Raw genomic sequence first — 12145 nt, 5'->3', positions numbered from 1 at the left:
TCTTCCTAACTGTCAGGGTGGTCAAACACCGGAATAAATTGCCTAGAGACGTTGTGGAATCTCCATCTCTGGAGATATTTAAGAACAGGTTAGATAAATGTCTCTCAGGGATGACCTGGCCAGTACTTGGTCCTGCAGTGAGGGCAGGGGGCTGGACTCGATGATCTCTCGAGGTCCCTTCCAGTCCTTGTACTCTATGATTCTAGGAAATCCTTTGTTGATCAGCTCTTTTTGTACTCAACTTGCACTGAATGCCTTTTTGAGATGCCAAAAACCTTTATTAACACAGTGGGCAAAATTTACTCCAGTTTGACATGCCGCAGAGCTCACTTTGCAGAAAGTTTGACACTCCCACCCTTCTTCAGACGGTTCTCTGATATTCTCAGAGTCACAAGTCACTGTTGGCTTCTTGGGTTAATGAACAAAACTGTTCATTTGTAGGGAATGCTTAGTCTGCATCTTCTGGTATTTGTATGCTGTGTACAATACATGTAACACCTGCAATGAGCGGTTGTGAACCTCTAGCCCTGTGGAGTTAAACCTTCCCTAAGCTCGGAATGCTGTCCGTAAGAAATTGATCTCCATTTTTCTTCACTTACTTCGCTACAGAGAAGGGGAGGGCGGCCTGAGACACCCACCAGCCTGCATCACAGTAGCTGCCTGATCTCTGCTCTGAGGAGATGGAAGAGGGAAATCACTCAGTGGTGACTGAGTTCATTCTCATAGGACTGACAGATCGTCCGGAGATTCAGGTCCCCTTGTTTGTTGTGTTCCTGTTGATTTATGTTCTCACCCTGCTGGGGAATGGGGGGCTGATCTTGTTAGTTATGATTGATCGCAGACTCCACACCCCCATGTATTTTTTCCTTGAGAACTTGTCCTTATGTGATCTCTGCTATCCCTCCATAATAGCTCCTAAGATGCTGGTGAATTTCTTAGCTGCAAGGAAAAGCATTTCTTACACTGCCTGCGCTGTGCAGGTGTTCCTCTTTTCCACTTTTGCAGATGCTGTGTGCCTCTTGCTGGCTGTGATGGCGTATGACCGTTATGTGGCCATCTGTAACCCACTGCTCTACACGGTCACCATGTCCAGGTGGCGTTGTAACCAGCTCCTTGCTGGATGCTATGTTCTGGGGGTGGTGGATTCAATCATAGCCACATCTTTGACATTTCGGCTGTCATTTTGCAGCTCTAATATCATCAACCATTTCTACTGTGAGATCCCCCCGATGCTGCCGCTCTCCTGTTCCAACACCCGCAACAATGAAATTGTGCTGTTTGCCTGCACATGCTTCATAACACTGACCAGTGCAGTGATCATTCTCCTCTCCTATCTCCATATTTTTTTCACCATCCTGCAGATCCGCTCAGCTGGGGGCCGGTGCAAAGCCTTCTCCACCTGCACTTTCCACTTGACCGCTGCAGTCATATTTTATGGGTCTGCACTTTTTATGTATTTTCGACCTACCTCCAGCTATTCCATGGACACGGACAAAATGGCCTCTGTGTTTTACACACTGGTGAGCCCCATGTTGAACCCCCTCATCTACAGCCTGAGGAACTCAGAGGTAAAGGATGCCCTGAAGAGTGCAATGAATAAACTCCTAAACAATTTTTGAACTTGATTAGCTGAATTCTGGTTGAATGAGAGAGAGTAGAGCCAAGCTAAATCAATTCCCAGCCCATTGAAATTAAAAAGAAAAAAAAAGTAATTGCAGACTCTAGTTTTTTATTTCTATGTTTGTTTGTTTATTTTTTAAACAAAATCGGCAGGTTAGCTGTGATTTCTTTCTCTTTATTCTCTTGGCATGTATTACACACTCTGAAGAGTAGGGAATCAGGAATTGTATGGTTTAGGGGACTGTGGCTACGTCTACACGTGAAGCCTACATCGAAATAGGCTATTTCGATGAATAACGTCTACACGTCCTCCAGGGCTGGCAACGTCGATGTTCAACTTCGATGTTGCGCAGCACCACATTGAAATAGGCGCAGCGAGGGAACGTCTACACGCCAAAGTAGCACACATCGAAATAGGGATGCCAGGCACAGCTGCAGACAGGGTCACAGGGCGGACTAGCGCTTCCGGGGCAACAGCTAGCCGCTCCCTTAAAGGGCCCCTCCCAGACACACGCAGCCTGCACAGCACGCGGTCTGAGGAGCCATAGGCACACAGACCCCAGGCGCCGCAGTCATGGACCCCCAGCAGCAGCAGCAGCAGCAGCAGCAGCAGCCAGAGGTCCACCCAGCCCTCCCGGCAGGAGCAGGGCTTGCCCTGCTGCATGCCATGCGGGAGGCAGCTGAGCACCTCCTTGCTACACCGGAGGAGGAGCTGCCCCCAGGGCAGCAGGGCTCAACCCCCAACCCTGCAGCACCCCGCCCCCACCCCCGCCTCACACGCCGGCGGCTGTGGAGCTACCCCACCAGCACCGACTGGTGGGAGCGGCTGGTGCTTGGGGAGTGGGACGACGACCGCTGGCTCAGGAACTTCAGGATGAGCCGGCAGACATTTCTGGAGCTGTGCCAGTGGCTCACCCCCGCACTCAGGCACCAGGACACTGCCATGCGACGTGCCCTCACAGTGGAGAAACGGGTCGGCATCAGTGTCTGGAAGCTGGCCACTCCCGACAGCTACCGATCGGTGGGGCAGCAGTTTGGTGTCGGCAAGGCCACCGTCGGGGCTGTCCTCATGGAGGTAAGAGAACCCACGGGGGGAGGGCAGGGCAGGGGAGGGGGGCCCGGGCAGAGGAGGCTGGGGAGGGGAGGGGAGGCCAGGGCAGGGCAGAGGAGGGGAGGGGAGGGTGGGGGAGGGCAGGGCAGGGCAGAGGAGGGCAGGGCAGGGGAGGGGAGGGGAGGGCAGGGCAGGGCCATGCACACCCTGCTCACCCCTCATTGGTGCTGTCCCATGTGCTTTCCCTGCAGGTTGTGCGTGCCATCAATGCCATGCTCCTGCACAGGCTCGTGAGGCTGGGGGACCCAGATGCCACCATCGCGGCCTTTGCCACCCTGGGCTTCCCCAGTTGCTTCGGGGCTCTGGATGGGACTCACATCCCCATCCACGCCCCGCATCACAGTGGAGGACGCTACATGAATCGCAAGGGCTACCATTCTGTGGTCCTCCAGGCCTTGGTGTACAGCTGGGGCCATTTCCAGGACATTTATGTGGGCTGGCCTGGCAGCACCCACGACGCCCGGATTTTCCAGAACTCGGGCCTGTGCCGCCGGCTGGAGGCGGGGACCTACATCCCCCAGCGGGAGATTCCTGTGGGGGACACCACCATGCCCCTCTGCATCATCGCAGATGCGGCATACCCCCTCCGGCCCTGGCTCATGCACCCGTACACGGGCCATCTCTCCACTAGCCAGGAGTGCTTCAACCAGCGCCTGAACCACACACGCCAGGTGGTGGAGCGCTCATTTGGCCGCCTGAAGGGACGCTGGAGATGTCTCCTGACCCGCCTGGATGCGGGCCCCAACAACATCCCCCTGATTGTGGGTGCCTGCTGCGCCCTGCACAATTTGGTGGAGAGCAAGGGGGAGGCCTTTTTCCAGGCCTGGGCTGTGGAGGCCGGCAGGGCCGACGTGCAGCCACCCGCTGCCCCCAGTCGGCAGGTGGACCCCAAAGGGACCCGGGTCCGGGAGGCCCTGCGGGACCACTTCGATGATGAGGCCGCGGGGTGAACTCTGCCAGGCCCCCCACTGCCTCCCCCTTCCTCCACCACACTCCCTGCCCCAACGCCCACACCATGGAGCACCCAACCACACCCCCTCCCACTTTTCCTGGACAAATGACAGCACGCACTTGTGGCTGAACTTAAACTGCTTTTTCTTTTAGAACTTTTTTTTTTAACTATAAATATAAAACAAGAACGAACTGTATACAACATGTGTGGAACCAAAGTAATATGTACAAATAAAACAATAGTAATAAAAAAGTGTGCTCAGTAATAAAAAGAAAACCAGGGAGGATAAAGGGGAGAACTATTTACATGGGGGGGACGGGGCAAACGGGGGGCACAAAATAATAAGTCCCAACTATATACAAGGGGGGGGCCACGTCAAGGGCCCCTCGCCCCTAAATTCCGGCACTGGGCGTGGGCGGCCGGGAGCCCCGCCGCTGCCGCAGCCCTGTCCGGGGCTGGCTGGGGGCGGGGCGGACCGGAAGATATGCCCAGCGAGTCTCAGCTGGCTCCAGGGGTCCCTCGGCGCTCCAGCCCTCGGCGGTGGGTGGCAGGGCGACGGCGGGTGGCGGGGCGACGGCGGACGGGACAGCGATGGGCGGAGCAGCTGGGGGTGCGGCAGGTGGAGGAGGCACGTCGGGCGCTGCAGCGGCCGGCGCGGCATGGGGAGCCAGGTAGTCCACCAGGCGGTTGAAAATCTCCATGTAGGCCCCCCATGCCTCTTGGTGCCAGGCCAGCTCCCGCTCCTGCAGCTGCAGGTGCTGCTCCGCGACCTCCAGCTGCCGACGGTGGATGGCCAGCAGCTGGGGGGGTCCGTCGCCTTCGGCTGGTGGTGGCGCGGGGTCCGCCGTCTAGCCCGCCGTGGGGCCGCTCGGTCCTCGGCCGAGGGTTTGCCTGGAGTGATGGCCCCAGAGGGCTCTCCGGGACCACTGATGCCTCGCCGGCGCTCTCTTCCGGTCCTTCTGATGGTGCAGGTGTGGGACACAGGAGAGGAGGGGGGGGAAGAAGAATGGAGACAGGTGCTAGTGTGGGCCCCGAGCCGTGGCCTTTGTCCCCCCAGCCCTGTGCTGCAGGTTCCCCATCCCCATCCCCGGGAGATGCTGCTGTGATGGATGGGGTTCAGGGGTCCCCCTGCACTGCACCCCGTCCCCTGATGGAAGCGACTCTCACTTCACTCCGCGGGGTCTGACAGGAGAGGTTTCTTAGGCCACAGATGCCCAGTTTCTCCCAGGAGTGACAGCACCAGCTGTCAGAAGAGACAGTCCTTCCAACCCATCCTGGGGAGAAGACCCCAAGGGGTGCCCCTCTGGGATGCAGCTTTCCCCCTCCTCAGGCTGGCTGCCTTCCAGCTCTCCCTTCCCCTAGCCTCTACCTGTGGCCCCCACCCTCCCCCGCCAATTCCAAGCCAGCTCTGCTCCTCCCTCCTCTTTGTTCAGGGCAGAGGTGTCACCTGCCAGCTGTAGCCCCAGGATCATCCTTTGCCCCTGGGAGCTATTCGGCTCTTGTTGTTCATATCTAGCCTGAGTCTCCCTTTTGCACTCCACCCACTCCATCACATGCTGCTGCTGCTGCTGTTGCTGCTGCTGCTGCTGTGAAGTGTCCCACCCCCTCCTCCCGGGGGCCCCTCGAGGTTCCGCTCCCCCCTGTCCCGGGGATGGGGCATGGCACTGTCGTGTGGGGTCATGGGGGGGGCAGGGGCTGATGCACTGCTGTGAGGGACATGGCCCTGCTGTCCTTGGGGCCATGGCCATGTGAGCATGTGGGGGGCCCTGGACACATATCTATTACACCCCGCCCCTCAAGCCCAGGGGTGTACACCAGAGGGGGGTACATACCTGTCGGTCCACTCCCACGGTCCAGAGATCCCCGGGGGGCGGAGGCCCGGCTGCTGCTCCGGGATGGCAGGAGGAGGATCTGCAGCCCGGATTCTGCGGAGGAGGAGTCCTCCTCCTCCTCCTCCTCCTCCTCCTGCCGCGATGTCCCGGGGGTGGGCTCCGGGGGGGGCCCCCGGGGTGCGGGGCTTACCTCCGGGGCGGACTCTGGCTGCAGGGCCTGCTGGGGCTCGTTGGCCGAAGTATCAAGGGTAGCCGGAGGGGAGGAGGTGTGCCGGGGGCCCAGGATGTCCCTGAGCTCCCTGTAAAAGGGGCAAGTGACGGGGGCTGCCCCAGATCGGCCGGCCGCATCCCGGGCCCGGGAGTAACCCTGCCGCAGCTCCTTCACCTTACTCCTGACGTGATCAGGAGTGCGGGCAGGGTGACCCCAGGCAGCCAGGCCGTCGGCCAGCCGAGCGAACGCATCCGCGTTCCGCCTCTTGCTCCCCATTACCTGGAGCACCTCCTCCTCGCTCCAGAGCCCCAGCAGGTCCCGCAGCTCGGCCTCCGTCCAGGAGGGACCCTGCTGCTGCTTGCCAGCCTGGCTGCCCACCTGGCTGGGCTGGCTGCCCTGGCTTCCCTGGGGGGGGTCCCCTGGGGGCACTGGGGGGGCTTCCGGGCAGCCATGGCAGGTGCTGGCCCTGTTATGGGTGGCTGAGGGACGTGCAGGCTGGCCGCGTGTCTGGGCTGCCACCTGCACGTTCCCTCAGCTTCCTGCACAGGAAGGGAGGGGGAGGGGACCTTTAAGGGGCCGCTCCATGCGGCCACCATTGAGCTGAGGGGCTGGAGAAAGCGTCTCTCAACCCCTCAGCTGATGGCCGCCATGGAGGACACCGCAATTTCGACGTTGCGGGACGCGCAATGACTACACGGTCCCTACTTCGACGTTGAACGTCGAAGTAGGGCGCTATTCCTATCCCCTCATGGGGTTAGCGACTTCGACGTCTCGCCGCCTAACGTAGAAGTTAACTTCGAAATAGCGCCCGACACGTGTAGCCATGACGGGTGCTATTTCAAAGTTAGTGCCGCTACTTCGAAGTAGCGTGCACGTGTAGACACGGCTTGTGAGTGAGGAATGGATAGAGCAGGTCTGGGGGGAAAAAAAAAAGTCAGCTCAATTGGATCCAAATTTGAAAATTCCCTTAATGTTTGGTAAATAGAAAAAATTGACCAGAATGTCCTTTGAGTCAAAGGAAACATTGAAATGCCCATAAATGGTGATGGTGCTGCTTCTCATGTAGAATTTAATGCAGTGGTTCGATTACTCTCAGAGGATGTGTCAGTTGCAGGTATTCCTTCACCGTCTGCTGAGGAGAGGGTATTTGAAGTGGATCTCCAATATTGCCAAAGACTACCATGGTGACTGGACTATGATGTGGGCTGTATCCTTCTCAGGGCTCATCTAGACTAATGCTTCACAGATAACAATCTCTCCCATAGCACCTTAAAGATTAACCCACAAAAGCTCATTACTTAACACATGAGCTGTGTCTACACGTGCACACTATTTCGAAGTAGCGGCGCCAACTTCGAAATAGCGCCCGTCACGGCTACACGTGTTGGGCGCTATTTCGAAGTTGAAATCGACGTTAGGTGGCGAGACGTCGAAGTCGCTAACCCCATGAGGGGATGGGAATAGCGCCCTACTTCGACGTTCAACGTCGAAGTAGAGAACGTGTAGACGATCCGCGTCCCGCAACATCGAAATAGCGGGGTCCTCCATGGTGGCCATCAGCTGGGGGGTTGAGAGACGCTCTCTCTCCAGCCCTTGCGGGGCTCTGTGGTCACCGTGGGCAGCAGCCCGTAGGCCAGGGCTTCTGGCTGCTGCTGCTGCAGCTGGGGATCCATGCTGCATGCACAGGGTCTGCAACTAGTTGTCAGCTCTGTGTATCTTGCACTGTTTAGTGAAAGTGTGTCTGGGAGGGGCCCTTTAAGGGAGCGACTTGCTGTTGAGTCCGCCCTGTGACCCTGTCTGCAGCTGTGCCTGGCACCCTTATTTCGATGTGTGCTACTTTGGCGTGTAGACATTCCGTCGCAGGGCCTATTTCGATGTGGTGTTGCGCAACATCGATGTTGAACATTGACGTTGCCAGCCCTGGAGGACGTGTAGATGTTATTCATCGAAATAGCCTATTTCGATGTCGCCACATCGAAATAGGCTACTTCGATGTAGGGTTCACGTGTAGACGTAGCCATGGATTGGTAAGACCCACTTCTTCAGATTTGGACATTTGCAATTTCCACATCTGAGGAAGTGCAACTTACACAAAAATGCTCATTACCTGTTGAATAAGGAAGGAAACCCTTAAATGTGTCTTTCATTGGGCCTTGTCAACACCTAAAAGCAACCAGATCATGATGGGATGTAATATAGGCCAAGCTGTAGAGATGGAAATGACACTGACTGAAGTGACATTGACACAACTGGTGTTTGAGATAGAGGAATCAGGCCACTGAAGTTTTTCTGTACACACATCAGAAGACAAACTGGAGTCTCGGGCTTATTGACAGGCTTTACAGCCCGTGCCCAGACACATGCTTTCCATTCAACTTTTGAAAATGTTTGGGGAGAACTAGTGGAAAGCATTAAGTATGGATCTTTGGTATTGGGTGTAGTTTTTGGCTTTCCAGGGATGTCTTATTAACTCATCAATAACTAACACCACTAGGCTTGCAAGGGTGCTTGGTTTTTTTATAGAACAAAGGTCTCATTTGCAAGCTCTTTGAAGCAGGGATCTGGCTATAAATTCCCAAATCATTATGCTAATGTATGCCAGGGCTTCTAAAAATTAATGAGCCCATTGATCGCATGTCTGAGTTGGTGACACAGTCAATGTGAAAGTCGGAAAATTCTGTCTGTTCTTGCAGGAATCTGTCCATTAGCTCTGTGTGAATCCTCAAAACACATTTAAAATACCCATCACCAGCCACTTGATGTTTTACTTCTATTTGTATCTTAGTGGTCTCTCTTTGTTTTTCTTTTCCTCTCTGTGACACTTTATTCCTTATTTTTTTCATTGGAAGTGTGGGAAGTATTAATCAAATTAAAAGCGGAGAGCCAAGAGAAACTGTAAAAGCCTGAGTGAATGCCTTTTACCTTCCTTTCCAGGGTCAGATAATCTTGTATAAATATCTGAGAGCAGAGTATGAGTATTTCGCATTGGCTCATAGATTAGCTTAGAATTTTAATGCTGAGCTGTGTGTGCAGATAATATGAATATAAGAGGGATAATTCTGTGAAGTGTAAAAGTCTGCAACATGCTAGGTTTTAGGCAAATGTTTCATTGATTCAAGAGAAGCTTTCCTAATAATTTATTGATCTCCGCTAGAATTGGTTTATTTACATGGGCCTTGGGTGCATATTCTGTTTGATTTTTCAATGGACAGATAACCTTTGCTTTATTCATGTAGTTTTCAGCCTGACATATTTGGCTGTATTTACTAGCTTGAGTTGCTGGAAAGGATGATGAAGATGTGTGCTGCAAGAGCCATGATCATTTTTGTTTTTATTTGATTTCACAGAAAATAAATATCTTCTGCATTCACATTGCTCTTTGCATCTTTTTTTAATATTCTTCTTCTTCCATGCCTACAAACTGTTAAAACATATATATTATCAAGTTTACGTCTTTAAATGTACTGGTGACAAACAATACATCACATCAATATTGGTGTTGCACATTAAAAAAATCAGTTTGTACATGGATGTGTACCAGATGTTTGGGATGGGTCCTTTAAGTCAGCCTGTGTCCAGCACTCTCAGAAAGGCTTTCCAGCCATGTCACTCTGGCCGCGTCTACACGTGCACGCTACTTCAAAGTAGCGGCGCCAACTTCGAAATAGCGCCCGTCATGGCTACATGTGTTGGGCGCTATTTCGAAGTTGAAATCGACGTTAAGCGGCGAGACGTCGAAGTTGCTATCCCCATGAGGGGATGGGAATAGCGCCCTACTTCGAAGTTGAACATCGAAGTAGGGCACGTGTAGACAATCTGCGTCCCGCAACATCGAAATAGCGGGGTCTGCCATGGTGGCCATCAGCTGAGGGGTTGAGAGACGCTCTCTCTCCAGCCCCTGCGGGGCTCTATGGTCACCGTGTGCAGCACCCCTTAGACCAGGGCTTCTGGCTGCTGCTGCTGCAGCTGGGGATCCATGCTGCATGCACAGGGTCTGCAACCAGTTGTCGGCTCTGTGGATGTTGTGTTGTTTAGTGCAACTGTGTCTGGGAGGGGCCCTTTAAGGGAGCGGCTTGCTGTTGAGTCCGCCCTGTGACCCTGTCTGCAGCTGTTCCTGGCACCCTTATTTCGATGTGTGCTACTTGGGCGTGTAGACGTTCCCTCGCAGCGCCTATTTCGATGTGGTGCTGCCCAACGTTGAAGTTGAACGTCGACGTTGCCAGCCCTGGAGGATATGTAGACGTTATTCATCGAAATAGCTTATTTCGATGTCGCTACATTGAAATAAGCTATTTCGATGTAGCGTGCACGTGTAGACGTAGCCTCTGTGTGTGGTATTTCCTGGGCTGTTCTTTCAAAAGAGTGCCTCAGGCTGTGTGGACAAGCTCTTTTGAAAGAACAGATCACTCTTTCAAGCTGCTTTTTATGTGTGGATGTGATCTTTTAAATTACAATCTTCCAGAAGATCTCTTGTGGAAGATCATCTTTTGGAAGATTGCTGGAGTACAGACGCAGCCTTAGGGAATTTTCAAATTGGAATCCAACTAAGCTGAGTTTTTTCTCAGAACTTGACATTTAAAAAATCCACCATTGAACCATCTTTGTCCATCTTTCACTCAGTCTCCTGAACCATCCAATTCCCAGAGTCCCTACTCTTCAGAGCCTGCAATACGTGTCAGCAGAACTGATATTAGAGGTAGAGAAACCAGCCCCTTAAACATAAGATGGTTTGTACACACAAAAGAAGACAATCTTGTGCCCAGTGCTTATTGATGGGATTCACAGCCCATGTCCAGACAAATGATTTCCAGTTAACTTTAGAAATTGTTTGGGGAGAGCTAGTGAAAAGAGTTAAGGATGGATCCTTGCAATCAAGTGTAATTGTGGACTCTTTGGAGAACTCCCATTATGGAAGTGGATTTGCTAGAGAAGGTTCAGTGAAGGGCAACAAAAATGATTAAAGGTCTGGAGCACAAGACCTATGAGGTTAGGCTGAGGGATTTGGGCTTGTTTAGTTTACAGAAGAGAAGACTTAGAGGTGATTCAATAGTAGCCTTCAACTTCCTGAAGGGAAGCTCTAAAGAGGAGGGTGAGAAACTGTTCTCAGTGGTGTCAGATGGCAGAACAAGGAGTAATGGTCAGAAGTTGAAGAGGGAAAGTTGTAGGTTAGATATTAGGAAAAACTTCTTCACCAGGCGCGTGGTGAAGCACTGGAATGTGTTGCTGAGAGAGGTGGTGGATTCTCCATCCCTTGAGGTTTTTTAAGTCCCGGCCGGACAAGGTCCTGGCTGGGATGACTTAGTGGGGGTTGATCCTGCTTGAAGCAGGGGGCTGGACTAGATGACCTCCTGAGGTCCCTTCCAGCCCTATGATTCTGTGATTCTGTGATTAACTCATCTGTAGCAAGCAGCACTTGGTTTTATAGGGGCCCTGGTTTTTTAATAGGTCCAAGGCCTTGTTTGCAAGATCTTTGAAGCAGGCATCCAGCTACAAATTCCAAAGTCATGGGTTAATGTGTTTCATTGCTTCCAAAAATTCATGAGTCAATCAACTAGGTTTCTGAGTTTGTGACAAACACACACAATGTGAAAATAGGAGAAACTAAGAGAATTCTTCTTGTTTTCACAGGCATCTGCTCCACTTGCGCTGACCAGGTCCTCAATACCCATTTAAAATGCTCATTACAGTAAAGCCAAGAGGGGGACACTGGTGTCTGGGCAGCCCAGAGTCTCCATAATAAGTGCCCAGGCTCACGCCCGGAGAGGTACTCCGGCATCGCTGAACAACGTTGCATCAACACGGGAGGCAACAGATACTGGTTATGAGCTCTTGCTTGATTGGTGTAGAGAACGAGTGCCAGGGGTTGCCTTCGACAGTGGGAGAGATCCTCGCATCTCACTGGACAGTCACCGCCCACCTCAAGCTGGGCAGCCCCCAGCCAAAAGGGTACTGTCCCACCACAGTTCACCTGCCTTGCTGGGTGTGTGAGGCTTAAGGTTCCTGAACCGGACAAGTGACTGAAATTTGGGCACCAGGCAAACCAATAAGAAAATCAACAAGAAATGAGAAACATCAACAATTTAAGCTTGCTTTCTGGAATGTGCAGACCATGCTGACCGGCTTGACTGAAGATCTTCAGGCCATCAGTGACACCCAAAAGACTGCTGTCATCAACGAGGAACTGAAGAGGCTCCGAGTTGATATCTCTGCACTGCAAGAGACGCAGCTTGCAGATTTGGGATCTCTAAAGGAAAAGGACTACACCCTTTTCTGGCAGGGTAAAGCCCAAGAAGAACCCAGAGGGCATGGTGTTGGCCTTGTTGTCAGAAACACCCTTCTACAAATGGTGGATTTAGTCATGGGTGGATCAGAAAGACTTCTTCGGATCACTCTTCAAACTTGTGCCGGTCCCGTCCACC

At 53.0% G+C, this 12145-nt stretch overlaps 1 protein-coding gene across 1 annotated transcript; it reads left to right on the top strand.

Annotated features, from left to right (window-relative positions):
* The first annotated feature begins 680 nt into the window (after positions 1 to 680).
* Positions 681 to 1619, top strand: LOC142015187 (olfactory receptor 5AR1-like). The gene has a single exon (XM_074998603.1). The coding sequence runs from the start codon at positions 681 to 683 to the stop codon at positions 1617 to 1619; it is 939 nt and encodes a 312-aa protein (XP_074854704.1).
* Positions 1620 to 12145: the final 10526 nt, after the last annotated feature.

This window comes from Carettochelys insculpta, chromosome 6, assembly GCF_033958435.1.
Source record: "Carettochelys insculpta isolate YL-2023 chromosome 6, ASM3395843v1, whole genome shotgun sequence".
NCBI classification, from domain to species: Eukaryota; Metazoa; Chordata; order Testudines; family Carettochelyidae; genus Carettochelys; species Carettochelys insculpta.
Note: the sequence above shows the minus strand (reverse complement) of the source record. Positions and strands in the feature narration are given on the sequence as shown.